The sequence below is a fragment of the Corvus cornix genome, chromosome 4 (assembly GCF_000738735.6).
Source record: "Corvus cornix cornix isolate S_Up_H32 chromosome 4, ASM73873v5, whole genome shotgun sequence".
NCBI classification, from domain to species: domain Eukaryota; kingdom Metazoa; phylum Chordata; class Aves; order Passeriformes; family Corvidae; genus Corvus; species Corvus cornix.
The window spans coordinates 13,412,320-13,438,951 of NC_046334.1; the positions used below are offsets into that span (position 1 = coordinate 13,412,320).

Genomic DNA, 26,632 nt, shown 5'->3' on the forward strand with positions numbered 1-26,632 from the left:
TCAGCCAAACAGTCCAGAAGACAGGAGTATTTTGCCTCTAATGCACCTGTGATTCCAAAAGAATTTCACTAATAAACTCAGCTACAGATGAAGGGAAAAAAAAATACCAAACCAAAAACCACATGAAAAGATTTGGAAGTAATTTCAGACACAAGCTGCAAACTTGAGAAGGGTGAAACACTGGGGATTCGTATTCAGAAGAAATACCCAGAGACCTATTCTCACAGCCTTTCCATTGTCCAGAAAAACATACCTCAGTGTGCATGGAGCATTTGTGTCCAAGCACTGGAGAACAGCCACAGCAGGTATGCATCTCATTTTCCTTTGTTTACTTCTTTTTTATAACTTATCTCGTGTAACCAGAAGAGTATGTACAAACTATTTTCTACAGGACAGCAACATTCTCCATAGGATAGTACCATGAACTATTCCATTTCCACTCCTCAGGGAGGCTCTTGATAAGGAAACTATGCCCTCCACTCCCAGCCACCAAGTGAAGACCCTGCTGAGAGAGCTAATGCAATGAAAGCTGCTTTTATTGCTTAGTTAAGAATCCTTATTTAAGCAATATGCATAAACTGATATTTTCAGTTTCAGATAAGTGTTTAGAAACTTCTAGGCTTGCATCTGCCTCCCAAGAGATGAAGAAAGGAGGTTTAAGTGTTGTGATCTGGCCTTATAAACTCCATGTGACTAATCATATTTCAACAGCTTTAAAACTAGATGTGCTTTTTGCTTAAGCATCAATCAGGCTGAGTTTTCAGGCATACCCTTCTCCCATATTTAATAAGGTTTGCTAGGTGTTTATATCCAGAAGCTCCATATATATCTTATTTCTTACAAAAGGATTGTGGCAGAGGCTTCAGAAAGCCTCAGATAAAACTAATAAAAGGTGCTAAACTCCTAGTCATTTTTAGAGGTACATAGTCTCTCACTACTTCTGATAACTTCCTGTTCAGGTGTTTTGATTTGTACTGAAACAAACAAAATATCTGGTAAGTCCTTCTCATTTCCATTATGATATGTGTGGTGTCATTCATACTTCATTATATAGGCCTTAAATGAAGATAAAAAAATGAAGTTCCAAAATAGAAGCTCAAAGAATAGAAACTTTCATCTCCAACTAATTATTGCCAAAATGTGAGCAAGCCATGAGAATTACTTTGGAAATTGCAGAGGAGTGTCTATTCTTTAGAAGCAATATCAAACATCATCATTCTCCCACTAACTACAGTACTGCTCTAAAATTTTAATATTCAGTGACATATAGATGGGAGGAAGTTAATAAGATGTAAGGATCATAAATACATTTTTTAAAAGTCAAATGTTTGAGAAGTAGAAGATAGGAAAAAACAATGTGCAAAAGGTGAAGTGTGCTGTAAGAAAGGAAAACATATTCATGCGCCAAATCCAAGAAAATCTGAATAATAATTACTAGTTCCAAGAGTATTCAAAGCCCTCTCAGACCTTAAAGACCTCTCAAAAAACACTTTTGCACCTTGGACTGCAACCTCTCTCCTGGGCTTCTCTATATAACTTGTGACAGAAGACAATGAGGAGGTTTTCACACATCCTGTTACCTATGTCAGTCCAAAAGCAAGAGCAAATCCCTGTCGGGTAAAGGAAGATTAGTGCTTGAACTAGGAGTGTGCTCTTAATGAGGTGACAGACTTCAAGGACTGCAGGTAATAACATCACTCTGATACTAAAACTCCGGGAAATTGTATTGTTTGTGTATGAAAGTGAAGGAGAACAAAATATGGAGCTTTGTGAATGAGATTTCATCATTTGTTCATCATCCCTCTTAGATTTCATGAGCTTAGAATATCCATTTTGCTGCATTTTTGCTTTAAGAAAAAATATAAAGTAATATATTCTAAAATTTGCAAGTATGTATTAAATATTACAAACATGCTCTAATACAACAGATTAGTGTGAAAAAATGATGCAACAGATCCTGCATGGGTACCTGCAGAAGACAGATTTCCCTGCTTAACCCTGCCAGCTCCAGGGAAGTGGAGAGAATACTTTTCCCTTCGAGGCAAAAACACCAGCCACAAAGAGAAGTGGCCAGAAGAGTTGTCTACCAGGAAATCTCACTGTGCCATGTTTTACTACAATGCTCGTACAAAGCCAATTGTGGTATATGGATTTTGTTTGCAGAGATGGGGGTTTTTTTGAGTCAGATGTTCATTACACCAGCGTGTTCTCTTTGCAAATCAAGCCAGAACACTTTCCAACTTCCAAGACATCTCCAGGTGTCTGCCTGCAGAGCCACATGGGCATATTCTAAGTGTGTGTATTTTTGGGTCCTTTGCAAAATACAGGGAGAATAAGGAATCTCTCATGCTTGATTCTCTCTTGATCAATTTTATCCTGGTTAAATCAACCAGACCCTTGATTTCTTTAAAACAGGAACACCAAGTTTCTACATGCAAGGAAATGGCACCTTCAGAAATCACTTACAAAGAGGATTCTGGCTCTTTTGGTACTCTTTATGGCATAATCATCGTTACTTTTCTTAGCTAACTGGTCTATTTTCCAGAAATTTTATCCATAACTTCCTAAGTAAGTACTAATTGAGTTGAAAGTTCAAAATAAGATGGGGAAAACCAAGAAAAGCCAAATCTACTAGCCAAAAATCCAACTTCCCACTAAGTTTACAAGCTATGTTCTATCCTTTTTTGCTTTCCTCTGAAATATTTTGGTTTCTTCAGAAAGCCTTTCATAAACACAGAGGTATCTTGCGTCATGTATCAGTAAATAAAACACCAAATAAATATGAACAAAATAAATATTTAAGAACATGGCATAGATTGCATATTTGCACAACAGAAAAAGAAGATTGTTGGCTCAGTGAACAAGTGCTACAAGAACACTGACTTTTCCTGCCTACACTGTAAACACTGAGTTATCACTCCCTCCTAAGCAAAGCTTTCAATCTGCAAGCCATAAACAGGGTCACTGCTCCTTTTAAGTGCTGGGAAGCTCTTTGCTTTTAAGAGTTGGCTTGTGCTGCTATTACTTCAATATTGCTTTTCCTTCTGAATCTTCAGGTTTCTTTGTTTAAAGGTTCACTGCAAATTAATCAGCTAGCAATATTTTAAACATTAAAGACAAATATTCCTTTCCTCTCTCCAACAAACTGTTTCATGTTTCCTGCCATTAATTTAGTATGGAACAGAACATCATTTTTCTTAGCAACTGGTACAAATATAGAAGTTCATATTTTAAGATTTTAGTTGTGCTTCAGTAGACTTAAGAAGCCCTATCTGATTACAGCCAACCAAGAAGCAGCTACAGATCCATCAACCTGACAACCTGAAGGGCAAATCCTGAAACTGGAAAGTTTGCTTACAGCCTCTGTTATGAACAGAGAAAATTCAGCCTTGAAACCCTTTCATACACGGTTGGTAAACAGCTTTACACTGTAAGATGTAACAGGATTCTTAAAGAAAATTTGCATGTTAAAATGTTATAGTGTAAGAACTGTTTACTGAAGGAACACAGGGTAATTTAATTACAGGAAAAAAAAATTTCCAAGATCTCAAAGCAATGAGGAACCTGTGACACAAATCCTAATCTGGCATATGACAGCTGCAGAATAAATTCAAAAGATTTTTACCAGACTAATTATCTGTTAATGGGCAGGCTCAGCGGGACATAACAAATTCCCAAGGTTTAGTTTCCAAGTCACGTGACCCAATCTTTAGCATGGCAGATGGCAGACAATGATTGCATACCGCTCCTTTATTCCAAGAGCTACACACACCATTTCTGTAACCCATCACTGAAATTATTGTAATCATACATCAACAAAGATACAACGCTACCACTGGTGACACCACTACTTCTGCACTGATTGTTTCCCACACTGTGCAGCATGTCATTTTTATTAAGTGCTGTCAGCTCTTGGTGTGTGCAGAAAAAAATTGAAATCCCAGTAGGATTTATCCTCTCCATAGATCCACAAAGACTTCAGCAAGTTGGATGTCACTTTTAACAGGACACACATGCTTGCTGTTAGCTGAAATATCAGCAATTTTTTCAGTTGCCATGCTCTAATTTAAAAGTGCTGACTTCACACCAGGCTATGATTTTATGTTCATTTTTAGAAATACTCTATTATTTTAACATCACATTTCACCAACCTGCTAGTCTGATGGCAATGGGTATTACTGATCACATCTCTAAACTGTACCTCGCTGAAAAAGATTAAATTCACACCCATTGGACACCAGCTATCGCATTCCCAGTAACGTTACACCACAGTCCCACAGCCAGAATTATGCATCCCTGTGGGAAGGAAAGAGATACGTTCTCTATTCTATCTGTACTATATTCTGGGTTATTGATCTCCAGAAAGCAAGAGCAAGACACAGGGGCTCCCCCGCTGTGACAAATTCTAAAGACCTTTGTTCCAGAGAGACAAGTTTTCCAGTGCTAGACTGTGGCTGTTTCACATGGCATGACCTTTATTTCTTGCATATGCAACAAAGCTGAAGAGCTTCCTCAGCATTATTGTTCACTTCAAGTTTCACACACTCTTCTGAGAGGACTCCCTAGACATTCAAGCCTCTGTTTGTTTTTAAACCCTTTTTCTGTAGCACCTTCAGCATCACAGTTTTGATGCTTTGAAACAAAATCCTTACCATTTTGCATTTTTCCTTCCTTAAAATTATAACTGGACTGTAACGCAATCCTCTGGCAACTTTGTAAATACTCTCCAGGCTAAATCATATACCCCACATTATCTGCCTATGTACTTTGCACCACTGCATGTAATGAAAATGCTTTGGAAAGTGTTCCATGACAAAGAAGTACCTGGGAAAAGATTTCTGTATTTTCATATTTGGAGTATTTTTCCGATTGCTGCAACTGTGACAGGGCAGGGTTAATTTCAGGTTGGTTTCAGACAAATACTTGCTTCCATATATAACTACAGATGAGAATATTTCTAGGTCCATGAGCAGAGGCCAAAATTATCTCCTCTACTTGAGCATGCTATTTCCTCCTTCCTTCTAGCAATAAATAACCATAGCTCCCAGCTCTGAGCACACCGATTGGAAGTCTGACCAAAAATACCATGTAGCGGTGTCCATGGATGAATTCATTTCCTGCCGTACAGACTTCCTGAAGATTAAAGTCACTTTAATTCTTTTGTTTTCAGTAAGACTTGCAAGGTTTGTATTCCACACTGACTAGAGCTGTTCTCTGAAACAATTCCAGCCTCCAGCACAAGCCCACCTTCCCTTAAATCACATTTCACATTGAACATTAGGAGAGGTTTGCGAGCACTAGGATAAAACGTACTTTAACTGTAACCCCTGCTGTTTGAATTAAGTGGGTTCCAGGTGTGTACATATGCACACGAACAGGCATTCAGATTTTTATCTCCAGCTTAATAGCTCTTCCAAAGTGGTAGATCACCTTTAGCTACTGAAACACTCAAACCCAATCAGTTTTCAGAAACTTTAGACTGTTGGACTCCAGTTATCTGCTGAAAATAATAATTAAAAAAAATTACCTCTTCATTATTCTTACTTTTACAGTAACTATCTACCAGCGAATTCCACAGGATCTGATCTTGACTGTAAGCCTATTATTCCTTTTTCTATACATAGGGAAAACACAGAAAAAATGTTCTTTTGCTATAATTTTGTTGGATTTTTTTGTTCGTCCATGCAAAAAACTTGCTGATTATCTTTCTATAGTCTCAGCTATCCCACTTCCTTCAATCTTTCTGTATAGAACATGCTTTCTTACATATTTTTACTCCTTTCTGGATTTTCCATAATAAAGCTGTCTCTAGCTGGCATCACTGCATTGAACAGGACAGAGCAAAGTGGGCACCTGACACCTACATCAAAAACAAGATGATTGACTGCAACTTCCACAAGGATGTTGGCTTTCCCTCCCTATACACCACCAGTGACACCATGAATTCATCTTCACATCTTCAGCTGTGATCCTTTACCACTTCATCCAGAGCTACTTGTCATTTCCTATCTGCATTGTTAATAACCAGTGAGTATAAGATTACTCAACCTGCTTTGTCTGTAGTTTGTCAAGTTTCTAATCTTCTGTTGTCCAGGTTTCCTGCAGCTCATCTGTATTTATTAAGCATATCCTCCATTCCATCTTCCAGGTCATTTCCAGAGGCTCGTACAGATGCACATTCATTGACCCCTACCCAATATGAAATTCCAGTTTGGCAGTGAGTCATCAATAACCACTCAGAACAACAATATTCCAACTGTGCATTCGGTGAGTAGTGCATTTTTTCTGGGCCATGCTTCCCTAGCTGACTGATGAGAAAAGACAGCATAAAAAAAACCCCCTTATTTCAGATACAAAGAAGTAGCCACTATTTTCTTCCCCTTGTCTCTCTCCCCAGTCAAGTCAATGATTCATAATTATGTATTGTTAAAAACAACCCCAAAAAACAACAAAACAGCCCCCAAACCATCCCAAAATCCCACTTCATGCACTCAGTTAAAGCATTCTGTGTTCAGAGCTCAACCCATACCAGCAGGCTCCCTGAAAAGACAGGTGCTGTGCCAGTGCCCTTCTGGTCTGTAACACACATAAAAGTGACTGTACCAAACGTGAAATTTTCCAACTTCCAGGTGATACAGGTATTCCACTGCTACATATTTACTCAAACAAAGGGAAATAATCCAGCCAACCATCAGAAAGTTATTCACGACTCCATAATTTTTTTGCCCTGTAAGTCTGAGAGTTAAGTTTATTTATCTCAACCTTAGGGACCCACATCTCATCTAATGAGCATCAGCTGTAACGTAAGATCATTAGACTCATCCAGGACTCCTCTATACTGTTTTTCAGGGTTTTCCTATGCTCTGGAAAGTAATCTTTAGCTCTGCCACAGAGGTTTTGTCTCAAGTTGATCCACTGAATGAGAAGAATGGTTCTTGACATCTAGTACGAGCTTTCCTCCTCTGTAGTGTGTGTATATTTCCTGATTTAACTTCCTACTCTCTTAGAAGATCTCTCTTTTGGAAGTTCTATTCTTTCTCTTTAAAGAAAATCTAAATACAGCTTCTGGGTTCATCTCCACAACACCGTTCACTGTTTCTCACACAGTAATAATTTGCAGACTTATGTCAGCTACAAAAACTCCAAACAAAAGAAAAATCTCCAAGCCAACAGTATCAATGCCTCTTTCCAGCTGATATGTCACTCTTACATTGCAGGGATATCCCACTGCTGCATCAAGCGGTCTCTGCTGGTCCTGCTCCCATTCCCTCATATGATGCTGCACACACTCTACTGAGCTTTCATAAGCCAGTGTAAAAACTGTATATCCCCCCCATCCCAGAATACACATAACTACCACTTGCGTAATTCCCCACAAAATAGGCAGATTTGTATGCTTTTTCTTGTGGATTTGAGCCATGAATTCTGAAAAGCCTTTCTATCCAACATATCTACTCTTTCCATAGCTCTACTGGCAATCATATCCCCAGTGTCAAATCCCCAACCACTCTGCTGCACTTTGGCAAATTGTAAACTGTGTTCTAAGAGTTGACTCTACCCCTTGTGACCCTCAGCCTTTAAGATGAATTCAGGGACTATCATTACTATCCAAAATCCCGAAGCTAGCTGAGGAAAGACTCCTTGCCCATAAATTCTTTCTTTGGGATCTGCAATGCAGAGAATTGCTCTCTGCTGCTGCCACTGACGTTCCTCTGTAACAATATATAAGCCTTTAAAAGAGTTGTGAGCTATGCCAGGGCTTAAGGATTTCTTCCCCTCATACTTGCAGATTAATGCAACATTTCAGCTTAGAATGTTATCTTAAATTTCAGCAGAACTAGAACTGCAAAAAAAAAAAAAAAAAAACAAACCACCAAATCTGGAGATTTCTGTTCCTGCAAAAATTGCTTGTAGCAGAAATTCAAACCTGTGCCATTTCCAATACATTTGTACAGCACCCGTACTACGTTAAAGCCTGAGATGCAAGATAAAAACTTGATTTACTTTGGTAGCTTTCAACTACAAATCATGCCTGCTAACTCTGAAACAAGTTTCTATCACAGTTGTTTCTCACCATGTAATGAGATATCAGCAATGTAACAGTACAATTAAATGTCAGACACAAAAAAGTACACTTCTAGAGCCCAGGCACTAGACTTAAGGAACCTCCTCCTAAAGAAGGAGAGAATTGATCTAAAGGGAAATATTTCCCAAAAAGTACTTAACTGCAATAAAATTATTTTTTAAAAAATCATCTCATACAAGTACGGCTTTGCCAACAAAACAGAAAAACCGAGAAAAATGAAATTCATACATTCTAAAACTTCTCTCAGTACTGAAGCCAGATCTCTACTGAGATTAAGATTGTAGCAAAAATACTATATTAATGGAAACTTTTGAGATCTGAATGACAAAAGCCTATGTGCCAAAAGAATCAAGAATATGGGAAAATCTGTCACTGTGATAAACAAAATCTCTCCTGCTCATCCCTTGTTTTGGTTACTGCCCTCTGTGATAGGTATGTTAACAGGAAAGCAAATACAAGATTCAGTTTCCAAGAGCTGTCTTCTTTGCTAAGGTTTTTGAATCTGTCACTAGAGAATAAAAAAATCACTGAGAAGAGAGCACGATGAGTGTAAATACATCCACATGTAGTAACTGTTTTCTTCAGTTACCCATTTACTTTTAACAAGCACTTTATTAATAAACTTCATTAACAGAAAATTGGGGAAACTTTTGGTTTCAGAGATAGCCACCTGTGGCCCATCAAAAAGGACCTTCAAAAAAGGCTAATTTTTGCTGCATTATCACTATTTTGGGAACAGAGTATAGAAAAGGTAGCTCACCCACCTTTTCAATCCTGTTATGGATATTAATCCATGAAACTGCCACAAACTGCAAGCTTAGCAAGTGTGAAGATTTAATTTTCTTTTGTGTGTCAAATAACACAAGCGTCAGAGTTCCACATGGCTTTTTGTGAGCTCCTCACAGGAAATTTCTCCCCCCAACTCACCATGAGGTTGCTACCCCACACTTCACAGTGACTGAAGCTTGAAGCTTGTTTAGCAAGAAAGAAACCCTCCATTCTCTTCAGAGATAACAAAGGGTTAACTTCCCAACTGGAGAAGTTTCAGTCTGACTGTCCTTGCTTCACAGTAGGACAGTGACAGATTCCAGGAAAATGCAGCCAAGTAAGGAAAACACTTTGGTCAAGCAAATATATTAGGCAAACCTCAATGTCAGAAGCACAAAGACTGAAACAGCAGAAGCCTGCACTGCAAAGTTATGGCCTAGTTACTTTTACAGAAATATTTTTCCTCATTTAAAAATCATCTCAACAGTCTCAGGAAGTAAAAAAAAGTTGGCTGCTCAATAGCTTAAAAATTAGAATTAAGCCCAGTATCAATATAGTTAAAAATAAATCTGTACTTCAGGCTACAAAGCATGAACATGTTACGTTACAGCATTCCTATTGAAACTGAAGATAAAAGGAAACCTTGCAAACATTATAAAATTTTACAATTAAACCCCTGATACTTATCTTTCTTCACACACAATAATCAAGGAAAATACCCAACTCAGGTGGTGTTCTCTGTATTATCATCAAGACGTTGCTACAGACAAGATTAATTAAGTCAGGAGAGTAAATAAAAACTCTTTTGAGGACATCCTTTCTGTTCTACTAATCAGAAAGATCACTAATCAGAAAGATCATAATTTCACTTATGAAATTATCATAATTTCTTCCTACACATTAAATGGTTCTACTGGAATAAAAAAAAATCACACCACAAGTTAACAGAACAATGCATTCCCTAATCAAAGGATACAAATTTTATACATGCATGTTTTAAACATCTGAATTTCAGCCCCAATTTCATATTAAACAGAAAATACAACTTAAGCCTGTTCACTCAGGAAAAAAAAAAAAATCAAAAAATATGTATTTCCACAGAGATAAAAATACGAAGGAGCAAGGAAAAAAATTAGAACCATGAGAAACACAAGAGCTACATTTATAGGAACATACCCATTTACAAAATGCCTTTTTTTAATGGTTGCCTTTCAAGCTGTGCCAACACTACAACGAACATAAAAGATCTGCCTCCCTTGCAGATTTAGAAGAATAAGCAATTACTACATTAGAGAAAATAGGCTCAGAAATTTCCACCAATTGGTAGTTGGCAGCAAAGCAACTCTTTATGTGCCAAACCCCAAAAAGCCCTTCAGCACCAACCTCTACGTATACTGGCAATGAACAAACAAATTTAAAAAGACCCTACTGCCTCAAACTGGGGTCAGCCCTTCACTTCGGGGAAAGAGAAATAAACAAAAACCAAAACACAACAAGAACTCTCCATCCTCCTAGATAAGCAATAGAAGGCTTTTCTTTTCGTCAGGGTGTTTAAAGTCATAGGTCTTCTCTTTGGGGCACTCCATCTCACAACCTCCTAAAACACAGTCACACTGTGGTTGTGCAACAAAGGCTCCTTCCCAAAGTCTGTGGAAAAGCACAAGGCCTTTTCTTCCCAGTGGAAGGGAGGCCTCCACATTTATGCACTACTACTGCTGGAACAGTTTACACAGAGAGGCAGCTGCATGGAGCAGCTCTCTGCAGACTGTTCACAGTCAGAATGAGGGATTTCTCAATCCTGCCTGAGAACACTCCTACAGCTGCAGTCCAAGTTCAATGACTGCCTTTACCACAGAAGGGGAGGAGGAGGTACTGCAGCAAATAAAACTTGTATTTTGGAGCATTACCAATGATTGGTCATCCTCACCATGGGCTGAAGACAGTCATCATCCACTGTGGGTGACGGTAACACACAAGCAACATATGTGATATTTAATAGTAACTACTTTTATTGATCCCTGGTGCACTACTGCATCTTCCATATCAATGCAGATCAGTGGGTTTCTGCTATTTTAACAACGCAAGAAGAGGTGAATGTGAACTGACAATCCCAGCTTTTGCAGTTTCCCTTACTGACTCTCTATTTGCTTGAGAAGACTAAAATCATCTGAGACAGTGACAGAACACTTCATGGGCAGAAGAGACTAATTACTGCATAATAAATATCCTCAAAGCTCTTTTATTATGATTTAAATTAAACATAACAAACACATTTCGGATGTTCCTAGGAAGGATTCTCTGTTAAGAAGTAGCATTAACAAATCTCCTTTAAAAATCAAACCTATTAGAAGAACTAAAGAGCACATCGTCGTGCTGCCACCAAACACTGAAAATCAAGAGTTTCAGCGATGCCTTTGCCTCGCTATATTTTCATCAAAACACAGAAGTTGTTCTTTTCACATATTTCCCTCTAAGAAGTGTATCCAAGCACACCGAACATAACCAGAGATGGATCTCATATCAAGGCAATCTCAGTGCATTTTTTTCTGCAATACATTTGTTAGCAGCTTGCACCATGAAAAAGTGTTTTTCAGGCACTAAACATTATAAAAAGCTTGACAATAAAAATGCCCACATCTCTGAACACAACTGAAACTTCTACAATTAGTTCATGCAGATGTATAGGTATGCAGGTGTACAGAAGTACCTGTTGAATGAGCAAGGATACCAATGTTTAGTCAACAGTACAAGAGTCCAGGTACCTGATACCAATGTGATCTAATCTGCAGCCTGTGCTGCTCTATTACCAAAGTCACAATGCTGTCAGACTTCCACAGCAGTGTCAAATAAAAGTATCAGGTATCAAAGTCCTGTTCTATGAAGGGCTGAGTCATTAATGTGACTGATCAACAGCAAGTGTATTCCTGGCACTTTAAACTGGTCCAGTCCTGCAGGCCACTCCCTTGTATTTCTGTCCAAGAACACACACATACCACATCATTAACCCTGGCTGTGTTCTTGCAGAGATGAAAACTAAAAGCAAAAAAAAACTAGTTGCAGAGATGTGACCACCCTCCCAGAATTATTCATTTCAGATAAAATTCTTGACCTCAGCTCATGTCAGTTACTACCACTGGAAATAGCAATCTGTTGAAGTGCAATGGAAGAAGACATCAATATTTTTCCTATACCACTAAGCCACTATGTGGTAGTCTGAAAACAGGACCCTGCTTCTGAAAACACATAGATACCTTAATAAGTTCAAATGTTTCAAATAAACTGTATTACTTAATCAACAGGCACATTTTTGGGCAATGCAAAAAAGCTGGCATAAAAATATTTTTTTTACTTGAATGTAAAGATCCACTTATTTTACATGATATACAATTCTAATTTTGTGGTGTGTATTAATATTTTAACGAAGCTTTTTTAAAGTTGGTGGTTGTTAACTGTCATTATTTGGAAGCAGATTAAAGCATATACAGTAACAAGAATTCAATTTATGAAAACAGAGCATCTTAGATTATTAGATGGCCACAGCAGTTTATTCTCCTACCTGCTTCCCATCCAGTGTACAAAGTCTCTTGACTACACCCGAGTCTAATTTAATGGCTTCGGTGATGTCATTCAAGACCTGTTCGAAGGAATGAGCAGTCTTCTTGTTCAGCAGAATTCTCACAGCTTTCCGTGGCTTTACTCCACTCCTAATAACAGTCACTAACTTGGGTTTAATGAAATCTTTACTCTCCTTCACTTCGCTCCTTGTGGATGTCAAAGACGTCAAGGACCGACTGGACCCAGTCCTTATGTTCACACACCAGTTCGGGTTCACGTTCTTGGTGTAATCAACTTTGCGATATGGTTCATTGGATGCACACACATAGCTTTCACCTGAAAAGAAGAGGACACGTTCACAGTTTGAGGGGGTTTGCAGCTACTTCATCAATTTATAAATTAAACAAAACAAGAAAGACAAATATTTTGGGAGTGATTTACCTGTAGCTCAACAAGGAGGACTGTAAATTATCAGAGCTTTCCGCCCAAACAATACTCTCATACAGTGCTTTCAACAGGTTTCAAAAGACCTCTGGTTTAGAAACAAAATAAAAAGCAGTAGGGACTAATGAGGAGGTTCAAGACATTTCAGATGTCTTTTGGATTTTGAGTCATTTTGCAAGTGCTTAAATTACTTGAGCTCACAACACGACAAGAGCATTCTCCTACAGCAAATATCCAGGTCCTCCCCTATTTATCCCTCAATCATATACTTCAAGATACATACACCCAGGTCTATGCTTAATTATTTTACAACAGCAAGTTTTAACAGAATTAAATTTAAGCACCTCAAGACCCTTACCCTGAAAGGCACATTAATCTAACAGGAGTTACTGACTTTCTACCAATGACACACATTTGAAATGCATTCATGTGGGAGTATAATAGGACATCTACACTATTCTTTCCTAATTCAAAGCTGGTTGGTTGTTTGTTTGTTTTGGGGGGGGTGTTTGGTTTTGTTTTTTTAAAGAAAAAAAAAAAGGATGACTGCTTGCTGCTTATGACAACTCTTTTGACACCTGACAGTAATACTCAAGACGTAAATCATAACCAAGGACATCTTTAACTCTGGGTTATTTGTGTAACCCACATCCTTGGGGTGTCACAAGATGACATCCCAAGACATTCTTGGAAGGGCAAAGTATTGCCAGAAGGATGAAAGGTAAGCATTCCAAACTGACAGAATACACCATTGCTCCAGACAGAAGAGCTATCTATATCTTAAAAAGCTTAACCTGTTCTAAGATTAAAGCTACACGAAGTCACTGGTGAAACAAACCAAAGTCACCTCTTACACGCACAGCAAGATGAATAAAGAGTAAACATTCATCTAGGGGACAGAATTGTAAGAGTTACAAAATGTATGCCTACATTTAGGTACATTCTAGAAAACTTTTAAACAACACTTTTACTTTCCAAGCTCTAGATTGGAGAGCTGATTTATCTTAGAAGTTGCAGAGCTTGTTCTAAAAGCAAGATACTAAACTACTTTCAAAGCCCTGAAGAATTACGGCGAGCTGAAAGACTTTCTTGTTTCTTTTCCAATACCAATTACACTGCTTTGTAATTTATCTTGTATTTAGACCTTCTTGAAACTCAACTTGCTGTATTTGAAAGAACACAGATTATAATTAAGCCAAGTTAACAACAATTTTGTTTGCGAAATTCTGGCAGCCAGTTCTGCCTCCACAATCATCACTGAGAATGTATTCCACTCAGATACTAGGAAACTGGGGTGAGATTCTGTGGATGCCACTGTCTTGCCTGTTCTCTTCCTCTTCACTCATCCCCCTCACTACTCCTCATATTCGCAGATCAAGTGGTGCACAAAAACTGCTATAGACAAAACTATTGTCTTTCTCCAAAAAAATTAGCTAAGAGAAAGGAGGTGTTTTCAGCCCATAAACTCCTTGAAAAAGAGCTGCATGCTGCACACTAGCACTAATTTACAGGCAGGAGAAAAAGAACCCCAAATTCCACACAGCTTTGTAAGGAGTGTGGCAGTCTAGAAGCTTGTGCTGCCCCAGAACTACATGCTAAATTGTAGCAAATCTCCAAGCAATCTGATTTTATCAAACCTGAGCAAGATGTTGAAGGAGATGACTTCAGAAAGTCCCTTTCAAACTAAGATATCCTATGATTCTAAAGATGTGCACATCTCTTTCAACAGCTGTTTTCCTCTTCTATCTTGTTACTGCAAAATGGCATGAGATATTCAAGTTTTGTTGCAGCAGCTCAGCTACAATAGAAAGCAAAGGCTTCACCCTCTACATCCTCTAGCACTAGATTCAAAGGACTATGCTTGTTTTCTGAACAATTGCCAGTAAGCCTGTCTCTAAACCCAGTGCTGCCAAATGAGAAGTGCCTCAAGAAGCTGGTAGCTCTAATTCATTCCAGTAGGCTTACTAATTACACCTGCTGATAATTTTGTTATTCTCCCCTCTCCAATTACCTTCCTGCATGACGTAGAACCTAGCAGGGTGTAACTCCAGACTAAGCACCCCAGAGCCATCTGCACCCTCCACTCGGTGGGACAGAAGAGCCAAAATCAGAAGGGTAAAATACAACTCATGGACTGAGATAGAGACAGTTTAATAGGGAAAGCAAAAGCCACAGGTGCAAAGCCAAACAAGGAATTCATTCACCATTTCCCAAGGCAGGTGTTCAGCCACCTCCAGGAAAGCCAGGCTCCATCATGGTCATGGTGACTTGGGAAGCCACACACTGTAACTCTGAACATTCCCTCTCTTCCTTCTTCTTCCCCCAGATTTATAAGCTGATCATGATGTCATATGCTCTGAAATATCACTTGGGCCAGTTGAGGTCAGCTGCCCCAGCTGTGTCCCCTCCCAACTTTATTTTCCCCCAGCCCACTCACTGGTGGGATGGTGTGAGAAGCCAAAAAGGCCTTGGCTCTGTGTGAGCCCTGCTCAGCAGTAACAGAAACATCCCCCTGTTATCAACACTGTTTCAAAAATAAACACAAAACATAGCCCATACCAGCTACCATGAAGAAAATTAACTCTATCCGAGCCAAAACCAGCACAAACACTTAGGAGTTAGCTGTGTGCAAAAGAGTTTTAAATAAATTCTGCAAAATACTTCAAAATTCACCATCATAGAGCATGTTCAGAATTACCCTTTTCAACTCAAAACCCATGCACTTTCTAGACCATTTAAAAAACCCCAACAAATGCACACAAGGTAATTCAAAATTAAATCTCAGGGCTGAAATTTAAATTTAAAAGTTTAAAAAAATAAATAAAAATTAAAGCTACTCAGAAACAGAGTCTCAAATTTGAAGTAAGTTAATTGCTTTACATAAAGTAAAGGTAGAGGACAAAAGGTCCCTTTGCTCAAGGATTTATCACAGAAGAGTTTCAACAGGCATGCTGGCTTTGTCTTTTACAGACTCATATTCATAAAGAGAGCATCTTTTTTGTACTGTCATGGAGTGTGACCCATTATCTGTCCCTGCTGTACTACAGTACCCTATAGGACAGCAGAAACTGTACTTCTATAAAATTTTCAGTCAATATGAATCCAAAAGGATCTATATTTCTTTAAAATAGCAGTGTAAAACTTTCTGTCTCCTACTGGTTCCCTTGCTTGATGCATAAAAAAAATAATTTCTTGATTATCTCAAAGGCTTGCAATGCATATTTCTTCTTGTTACTTCTTTTCCTTTAAGCAGAGGCCACAGCAACAAAACCCAGGAAGTGCTTTCAAGTTAAAACAATGTAATAACTTATAAGAAAGAATTTCAAATTATTTGTTTCAGCTGCATTTAGCCAAGATTTAAACTGAAGCACAAACTATTTCAGCTAAAAAAAAAAAGATAAAACCTGCCAAAATGAATGGAAATTTTCCTACAGTTGGCAGATACAGGAAAGTCTAATTACTTGAGAATTTAGTATATTACAGATTGTTTAGTAAGTGTTTTAAAGTCCATGCCTGCTTTCATATACCAGACATATAAATAAAGTTAAGTAAGTAACACAAGTTTCACATGGAAAACAGATTTTACTACTGCACCTGCAAGGCAGGCACATATGGCAAGACTAGAGCAAGGGCTGTAAGTGAGAAAACACATTCACTGAGAGATTTGCTTGTTTCATGACTTAAAGACAAAGGATGAAGTTTTGAAATTATTACTTAAGTTTCTAATCATTTTACCACAGACAGGACTTCACCTACAGTTCCTAAGTTCTCTTTAAAAACTTGCAAAATACGAAAAACCCCAATAAACAACATAATGAGGAAGCCAATTGCTGCTCTCTGGATAAAGAATGGTTTTCTAGGAACGAGTTATTATTTGTTTAATGGGGTATACAATTGACTACTTAACAGATGAAAATATGTAAAGAAAAAAATGGCAGGGGTAACTTAAATCACACTTATAAAGTTATAGAATAGTGTATTTTAAAAGCATGCCTGAGAAAACACCATCCCTTGATAAGCAAGCATTAATAAAGGTGTGCTATTGTTTAAATTATTTTAGCCATCCTCCAAAGTAGAAAACGCACTTATGTATGTCTATTTGGAAGAAACATCAAGTTATTTGTAGAAGTATTATCTCTTTTTTACATTGATTTTTTGTAGGTAAGAACCTGAAAATGTAATATCATATACCATATTTGCTCACAGCTTTCATGTATGACCTGATTTTAAATCTGCTTGGGATTAATTCATGTATAAGTACACACTTCTGATAATCTCCACAATCTTCCAGAAAATGAATATTTGTAAAATATAACACACAATACTTGATTTTTGAGGGGGTCTAGAGGGGTTGAACCGATCAAATTGATTTCAAACATTGTTCACAAAGTAACAGATACCTTTATAGTTAAAAATCACGAACGTAAATAAATTTGACTGTTTCACTGACTGCCTTGAATGAGATTTTTCATTTGTTTAACCTAAATACATATCATCCCAAATACAAAGGAAATCTTTTCTGAGACTTTAGTGGCATTTTGATCAGACTGTAGCTTTTTTTTTCTTTTTGCATTTGTACATCTACCAGCCCTAGAAAGTTGACACAACTCCAAAAAGAGGCATAAACAATACTTCAAATATTTACACAGCTGACTTCAATATGGTCAATTTTATGGTTTGAAGGCTCACTTTCCATTTACAATCTTGAAAGATTTTCAAGTGAATGCATACTAGCTTTAGCTAGCACAGTCATAGCAGTTACACTATGGAAAGTAAATACCATATCTTCAGCTGACAGCATCAACATTAACATGAATCATCTCCCCAGGTTTCAGACCAGAGCCTGAATTTAGTCACTAATATTACACTGAGATTTGCAGGTAAAGAAGCACACTATAGGCTACTGAAGTAGAAAGATCTATTAATACTTTCTTATTTTTATTTAAATGCAGAAAAAAATGCAACAATCCCAGGTGTAGGTGACATCTGGGACTCTTGAGCCCAGCCAAACTATTCTACAGCAGAAAGCTCAACCAGGCTGCAGAGCAGTTTTGGCAGAAGTCTGAAACCTCCTTATAAGTTCACAGCATAATTTCAACAGAGCATATGTGTCATCCATCCCATGATTCATTACAGTACCCAGAACAAACTAAAAGTGCCAGCTCTTCCATGAAGAAATCCTGCTGCCACCAAAAACTCCTCAAATGGGGCATATGCTTGCTTTAAAGGAGAAACCTCTGCTGATATTTTGGGTCACAATATAACCAGCAAATGGTGTAAGTCTACTTCTGATTTTCCAAGTCTTATTAACAGTAGAAAGTCAGCCAGAAGACATGAAACACTGCCTGTTGACAAGGAACCATTGGCTACCTCTAAATAATTTAGCTGCACTGAATTAATAACCAGATGCACTATCCACGAAGCAAGAACTGCATGTGTGGTGTGTATATGGCTTAAGTGCAATGTAAAAGGATTCCAGTTCGAGACAGCCAACAGTTTAAACACAACACTTGCCATTCCCTCAGAAGAGGAAAATACAGATAATGAACACAGAGAATGGATAAAAGAGAAAACAAGACTACACTGGTCAATCTGACCGACAAATAGCCATAGGTCATCAGCTGCCTAAATACTGGTTTGCTTACTTACAAACTCATCCACAAAGTTTTTCTTTTGCCATCTATTTCTTCAACACCAGCCCTCAGGAAATGTGCCCTTCCAGATAAAAATGCCTGGATAAGGAGAGTAGGGTGTACACTTAGTAGATGAGGGGAAGGCTGTGGATGTGTCTATCTAGGGTCTGTCTAGACATCAGTAAAGTGTTTGACACCATCTGCCACAGCATCCTCCTCGAAAAACTGGCGGCTTGCAGCTTGGGTGGGGGACCCTTCAATGGGTAAAAATCGGGCTGGATGGCTGGGCCCAGAGAGCTGTGGTGAATGGAGATACACCCAGTTGGCAGCTGGTCGCTAATGGTGTTCCCCAGGGCTCAGCTCTGGGCCGGTCCTGTTTAACATCTTATGGATGATCTGGATATGGGGATCGAGTGCACCCTCAGTAACTGTGCAGAAGACACTGAGTTGGGTGGAAGTGTTGATGTGCTCTAGGGATGGAAGGCTCTGCTGGAGACCTGGACAGACTCGATCTGGGCTGAGGACACAACTGTAGGAGGCTCCATAAGGTGAAGTGTGGGGTTCTGCACCTGAGCCACGCAACGACACAGGCTGGGTGAGGAGTGGCCTGGGACAGAAAGGGACACCTGGGGGTGCTGGCTGACAGCAGCTGAGCAGGAGCCAAAGTGTGCCCATGTGGCCAAGAAGGCCAATGGTATCCTGGCCTGTATCAGCCAGCAGGACCAGGGCAATGGTTGTTCCCCTGTACGCAGCACTGGTGAGGCCACGCCTCGAGTGCTGTGTCCAGTTCCAGGCCCCTCAATTTAAAAAGGACAGTGAGGAGCTCCAGCATGTCCAGAGAAGGGAAACAAGGCTCATGAAGGGTCTAGGAAACATGTCTTATGAGGAATGGCTGAGGGAGCTGGGTTTGTTTAGTCTGGAGAAGAGTAGCCTCAGGGGGGACCTCGTGGCTCTCTGCAACTCCCTGAACGGAGGTTGGAAGGAGGTGGGGTCGGTCTCTTCTGCCATGCCTGCAGTAAGAGGAATAGAGGAAATGGCCTTAAGGTGAGACAGGGGACATTCAGATGAGGTATGAGAAAAAAACTTTTCACTGCTAGGGTGGTCAGGCACTGGAATAGGTCCTCAGGGAGGTGGGGGAGTCACCATCCTGCAGGTGTTTAAGAAGTATCTGGATCTGGTGATACGGTGAAATGGTTTAGAGGTTACAGTGGCAGTACTGGGTAGGTGGCTGGACTGGATGATCTCAAAGGTCTCTTTCAACCCCGATTATTTTTTTTACCTCTACATGAACTATTCTAAATTCAGCCATGCAATATTAGCCACTAATAAAATGTAGGATGCACCCTGCCCTTTTGTATCATAAGTGTGATACGTGCAGTTTTGAGAGAACACAGGGCCTGACCTTTTGGAGTTCTTTACAGCACAAGTTTTGTGAGCCAAACCTCACTGCTAAGCATTAAAAAATAGCCTAAAAACATTCAGACTTTTTGTCCTTAAAAATAGAGACTACTAATGAAATACTTACAGATATTTAGTTTTACCTAGCTTTAGGTTAGAAACCAACTGTGGATATGCCACATAGTGAGCAAAAAAAGGAATTAAGTGTGCAACACTCAAAAATCCTCAGTAGCGATATTTGAAACAAAAGTATCTGAATAAGGTTTTCTGGCTTGGTATTTTGCAAGGTTAATAACCACTATCTCCTGAAAGTCACATAAAGCATCACTTTTTAAATGGCACTCTGCAGAACAGAGAATGATACAGCTGACAGGCAAAAACATCCCTAGAGAAGGAAAACTGTTTACATACTTTTTAAGCATGTGTTCCCCTGTGAATCCCATAGGACAGGGCAGGTATCTAGATAGATTTCACCTATTCACCTTATGTTCCTCAGCTTCTTTGGGTGCAACTCTTTAGCTTTGAAGGTACCAAAAGCTGATTACTTAGTACAGCAAGGTAGTCATTAGGGCTACTGACCTTCTTTCTAACTTTAGGAAACACAGCAGAGTGCCCTTTCCATGTTCTGCACACACAAAGCCAAGGAGATTTCCAGAACAGCATATTTACAGCATATATGACTGATCTAAAAATAAAACTACCCCTTTTATGAAGGATTGGGTTATTTCATATTCTCTTTCCTTCCTTACTTTGAGCAACTTCCCTCCTCATTAGTTTCTTACAATTCACTTTCATATCACCTTTAATAACCCTGTATACGTCACGATCTTTCCTCATCTACAGCACTTAGAGTTCCCCATGCACTTTTTAAAACTCGGGATGACAACCAGGATTTTAGCAGATGACTAACTGCTACTAGTTCTATTTTGACTTTATTTAGACAAGAAGAGGTGCAGATAACAGCTTCCTACAGGCTTTCACAGAAACACAGAACAGCTGGGGTTGGAAGAGACCTCTGGAAATTCAACCTCCTGCTCTGGCAGGGTAAAAGCTCTAAGAAGACAATCAATGCCACCTGGTATCAAACACACCTAACACCACGTGCCTTCTCCACAGGAAGTAAATAACCCTTTTCAGGTAAATTACAATTCCCCCATCCCTGAAACTAGGAGATGGATGGTGGTAGAGCTATTTTATTTCACTTGGATAAGAAGTTAACTAAGAATTACATCCACATTTCATGTCCACACCCCATTGCTCCAGAACTGTGTCACTACAGTGATTTGAACACATATTTGGAAGAATATGCTTTCAGTGTTTTTTAATCCTTCTTTCATCCTTCTTTTTTACTGTTTTTTGTTCAGCTTGCTACGTTTGCCTCTTTTTTTTAAAGCATTACAGCTTCTGGCTTTAGCACAGGAGAGTAATCATACCTTTTGAAACAAGCAAAAATACAAACTGCCTACTTGGTGTTACCATCTGCTTGCCCTGACAAGAGAAAAGATATTCTTGATCTAATACAACAGTGCACATCAACTAAAATCACAGGTGCTTTAGGCAGGATTAAAATGTAATATGCAGTAACAACAATGGTCTAAGGCAGAAAAAACTTGGATATTTGAACATCTCATGACAAAACACATTCTCTTATTCTGTATTAATGAGGCAAAGCTCATTTCTGTAAATGAGATATTGCCCTGTGCTATGTGTCCTGGCCATGCACAAGGACTGCCCTGCCCCGACCCTTCCCACCTCCTGCCCAGTGACTTCCCTACAGATGCCTGTTGATCGTGTGCACAACCATGCAGACAAAACTACTGATATTTTATAAAGGACTGTATTAATTAAGCATTGTTGTTGAAAGAACAAAGACTCTCAGCCATTTTTCTAGGGAACTAGAAGGATTCCCATTAGATGCAAAATCAATGTAACTTCTCGTTTCAGGAATAAAGTCTACACTTGGTTTCCTCTCCCAAAATCCAACAATAACTCCCAACTTTGCAGCAGACTTTTACAATCGGGATTCTCCATGTCCTTCATTAACAAGACAATGAAAGCAAAGGATACTGAGACAGAGCATGACCAACATCCACATAAAACACATAGCTCAGGACTAAAGATCTGCACAGTTCTGCTACCATGGTGTCATATTTTAGGAAACCTGCATTTGTAAGGGACACTGAAGGAAATAGACAAACACTTAAATAGCTAACTCTGGAGAAAATAAAAATTAATCTACTATTCCCTTTTTGATATTGAATGGCAAATATAAAATTACACATGGAATCTCCTATTCTAAAGTAAAAAGTAGTGTTATGTCTGACAGTAAAGCTGAAAGAAAGAAAACTATAAGAAAGTCATAATAATCCCAGCCCCCACCTCCTCTCTGGATCTGCCTGCTCAAACAGATCAGGAGCAGACAATGAAATTCTTCCCTCCTCCCATTCTAAGAAAACAGTGAAAACTGTCAAACTCACGAGCCATATTGTTTCCTAATCTACAGGGGCTGAGAATATAAATTATATTTGCCTCAGGCTGGTCCAGCAGAGCATGCTCTTTTGATTGCCATATCCAGTTAAGAAAAGCAATATGCTTAAAAGGGAGCTTCTATTTTTGACTAATAAACATGCTCTGGTCCAATTTTTAACTGGCTCAACCCATAACAGCAGTATTTGATATCCTCAGTATGTCTATGCATTAGCGCTTTTTCTCTTAAAATGGCAAACAGTAAAACAGATAGCCAAACACAGCCAAACTCAAAAAACCATTTATCAGTGACTCAATTCAGCTTGTAACAATACAGATGTTGCCAGCTTTTATATCCCAGACAGATACTAACCAGATAAATGGGAAATAAGCCTTAAAGAGCTTTCCTGCACTGGGACACGTCACTGTCCAAGAGCTACACGCACAGGCTGAAGCTGAGGGAGATTTAATGCAGATCTTGGTTTGGCAAGGTTTGCTGAGCACTCCCCTTCTGCTCACTGCAGAGATCTGCCACTACTGAACCTGAACTCCTGTGACTCCATGTCCCAGTTCAGGAACACTGGGAACATGCCAAGAGACCAGTGAGCTCGGTATTGCATCACGCAGCCATGGCCTGTCTGGTGCTCAGCCTGTGGCTGGCGTGCACTACAGCTCTTTAGTTTTATTTTCTTTTCTGAAAATATGAAAAACCAATACAGCAAAACGCCATGCAAAACTACTTCTGGTGCTTCTGCAGTTCAAGCTTTAGGTCAACACCTATGTTGGTCTATTTACTCGAGAGCAGAAATGCAAGCTTGCTGTGCTGTAACCACAAGAAATAAAGACAATGAACCCAAACCAAATTTCTTCCAGCACCTCAAGAACAAAGCAGCTGGCAAAAAACTGAAATAATTTCAAGGAATGATAGACTCACTACTTGTTTGCTGTCCTTTCCTTCCTATATATACTTTCTTTTCTCTGTGTGGTGATTAGTCTTACACTGGCGAAGTTTTTAGCATGCTAACTGGAGAACATACTAATCCAATTATGATGCTATAGGATTTTCTTAAGATTCCTGAGAGTTGTATTGGTCATGGATAGACAACTACATAATTGGAACTCTTTTTTCCCCCCTTTCATTTAATTGAGGAAGCACGGAAGTGGCATTTCGATTGTGACATTTATTTTGCTTTATTCCTCCAGTGAAGAGCCACAACAAAGGTTACGCTTTCAATGAGTATTGAAGAGACAAAGAGTAAATTTTGCTTTCAGTTATAAATTTATAGTTGTAAGAGTATAAACTGCTGTTCAGCAGGTAATTCTGTCTTTGTTTTAAGTCATAAAAGCTTAGTATCATTCCTGCTGCAACATTTCGAAAGTCACCCCACGTTATTGCTACTTTCACCTCCTTTCCCTTCTGTCACCGCTTCAGCATACCGTATTTTTTTAAGGTGTCTCTAAATTAACCACCAAATAATGAAGAAGTTTTTTTACATCATTTATCACCACAGGGTCAGCATTTCACTCCACAACGATTTTATATCTCCTCTGTTTTCACTGTAGAACAGCCTTACAGTAGATCACGTAAGTCCTCAGCACTACGTTACTATCAGGAAGGTGCCCTTCCATGCATACCTTTTTTGAGGGAGACCCACCTGGCACAGCAAATGCTGTACCCCTCCCTTTTCTCTTCCATGTTGTGGAGCAACTGGTCCCTAACTCCCAGTACCCTTACTGGTGGATTAGATAAACATCTTCAGGTTCCCTTTCTCATCAAATTCTCCAGATGCGATTCAGCACTGCTTTGAAAAGGAAAGCTTCCAAACCAAAGGATCGGCAGCTAAAAGCTGAGGAAGCAGGAGGCATTGGAAGGCCTACAAATCTTTCTTCATTAATGCAAACCAGCTACACCTGGCACACAGAGCCACAGGGTTGAAGACTGCAGTGGCTGATGTATTAAATACCTGAGGACAACCATCAAGTGCAAATTCATTACAAACCTCGCAGTGTGCACAACACAACCTGTGCACTTGGAAAGCAGGCAATGATGAGCTTAAACTGTATTTTAAGAAATCACATGAAAAGAATGGGGAATTCTGCTTCTGCTGCTCATTCCGATAATTATCACTCCCCACAAACAACAGGGATACGTTTCATTCACAAAACAGTACTTCTGGCCCCATTTTGAGACAGTCAAGTGCTGCTCTGTTCAGATTTGCAAGGTCTACATAACCTTAACAGCTAAGTCCCATCATGAAAAGCTACTTAGGAACAACTCTGAAATACATCTGATTCTATAACATGCTTTAGAAAGTCAGACAAGGTAGCTAAGTCCCTCTTTTAACATGGACTCTGATCACAGCTAAAATCAAGACTTTACACCTATTAGTTTTAATAAGTGGTAGGACATAGATACCCTTTTTTCACAGCACACGGGCTTCCTCTCTGAAGGGTGAAGCCACTGTGAGGCCACAATGATACTTCGAGAACTTAATTACAGCATTTCCCTCTCTTAGGAAGGGAAGGTAACCAAGAACTTTACAGTTCTTGCAGATGAAAAGAGCACCTGCTGCTTAACTACCATTGGAATCAAGCCCAGCGCATGCAGACGGCCGCAGACGGGGTGACGGGAGAAGTGGATGGTCCCCACTGGGGAAACGAGGCCCTACCGCCCCTCACAGCAGCGGGCAACCCCGGCCACTTGCCCTCATGGGCTCTGTGGCCGCCAGTTTTCAGCAAGGCGACCCCTCCGCTTTGATCCGGGTAGCGACTGGGAAGCTCACCCCAGCGCAACCCACCAGGTCCCATGACCACCTCCAGCCGGACTTTGACATCCCCCCCTCACCTTCCACCAGCTCGTCCAGGCTGGTGAGCTTCTTGCTGCCATCGATGGTGTAGATGGTGCGGACCCCCTGGGGCAGGTTCACGTTGTCCGACAGAGACCGGGTGAGCTCCACCAGGAGGGCGTCGAAGGAACGGAAGCGGTCGGGGGAGATGGCGTACACCAAGCCCTTGAAGTACCTGTCCCCGTTGCGGTAGAAGCGGGCTTTGCGCGCCTTCTTCTCGGAGCTGAGCGCCTGCAGGGTGCGGGTGCGGTAGAGGCTGCAGTGGGCGCTGTGCGCCGGGCTGGGCACCAGCCCATTGCCCCGCGGCCCCGCTCCGCCGCCGGACCCGGAGCCTCCGCGCCGCGGCCCGGAGCGCTGCTGCCGCTTGTCCCGCTCCTCGAAGTGCTCCAGCTCGATGCTCCGGCTGCTCGCCATGGGGAGCCCCCTGCCCGCCCTCCCAGCTCCGCTACGGGCTGCTACGCCTGCCCGCCGCGCTCGCAAGGGCTCGGGCCGCCTAATGGAGCATCGCGCCCGGCAGCTCTCGCCGGGAGGGCTGCGGCTGAGCGCGGAGCCCGACCTGGCCCGCCAGCGCAGCCCCGGCCCCGCCGGAGCCGCCGCTACCCGCTGCTGCGCCCGCGGCCGCGCACAAAAGCATCCCCCATGCCCGAGCGCGGCTCCCCCCGACTACGGACGATGCCGGGGGCCGAGCGAGAGGCTCGGAGGAGCCCCGCGGCCGCGCCCCCGCGCTGTGCCCATGCGGGCTCGCACAATGCGCGGGTGCCCTGCTCAGCCTCTTCCCTTCTGGCTCCGCTGGGCAGCGGCGGCGGGGCCGGAGCGCCTATTCCGCCAGCTCCGGTCTGCTCCCGCACCGGAGGCACCAGCACCGCCACTCGGCGCGGGGAGCGGCGCAGCCTCCCGGCTCCCCGGCGGGCCAGGCGCCGCTGCCCCCGGCTCGGCAGGGAAGCAGCCTCAGCGGATCCGGCGGGAGCGGCGCTGGCGGCCCCGGCCGTGGAGCGCAGCGGGGCGGGAGCGGGCGGGGCTGCTGCCGGGCCGGGCGGGCGCGGGGGCGGTGCCAGCTCGGATCGCGTCCGGCGCGGGGGTGGGAGCGGCCGTGGGAAGGGTGGGAGCGGCGGCCCCGGGCGGGGAGCGGGAAGGGAAAGGGGTTCTTCTAGGAAAAGGCAGTTTGGAGGAGCAGTTTTCCCGTAGGGGTAGCGCTGCCCTTCTTGCGGCCGTCCAAGGGCCCTGCGTCCTTCAGGCTGCCCGCCAGCCCTCTCCGGGCGTTACGTGGGCTCAGTCACAGCGTTAAAACGCTAAAAATGTACGGCCCTCAGCCTAAAATACATCCCCTGGGGCAGAAGAGTAAGCATCCCTGTCGTTTGTTGGAAGAACTGCTTTAAAGGGCACGTAGTGATAGGACATGGGGTGATGGATTCAAACTGAGAGTAGGCGTAGATTGG

The 26,632-nt window shown here is 41.1% G+C and overlaps 1 protein-coding gene across 5 annotated transcripts in view; it reads right to left on the reverse strand.

Annotated features, from left to right (window-relative positions):
* DCLK2 (doublecortin like kinase 2) overlaps window positions 1-25,632 on the reverse strand; it is a 79,810-nt gene extending 54,178 nt beyond the window's left edge. For 4 of the 5 annotated variants that reach the window (XR_005601813.1, XR_005601812.1, XM_039551363.1 and 1 more), the window contains exons 1-2: window positions 25,196-25,610; window positions 12,411-12,745 (exon numbers count right to left, since the gene is read on the reverse strand). Coding sequence is in view for 3 of the 5 variants with exons in the window: in XM_039551363.1 (XP_039407297.1) it covers window positions 12,411-12,745; window positions 25,196-25,610 (750 nt within the window). In the remaining 2 variants the exon portion in view is untranslated. Of the gene's footprint in view, window positions 1-12,410; window positions 12,746-25,195 lie in introns of all 5 variants that reach the window. The other variant, XM_010412159.3, reaches the window with a different exon arrangement.
* Window positions 25,633-26,632: the final 1,000 nt, after the last annotated feature.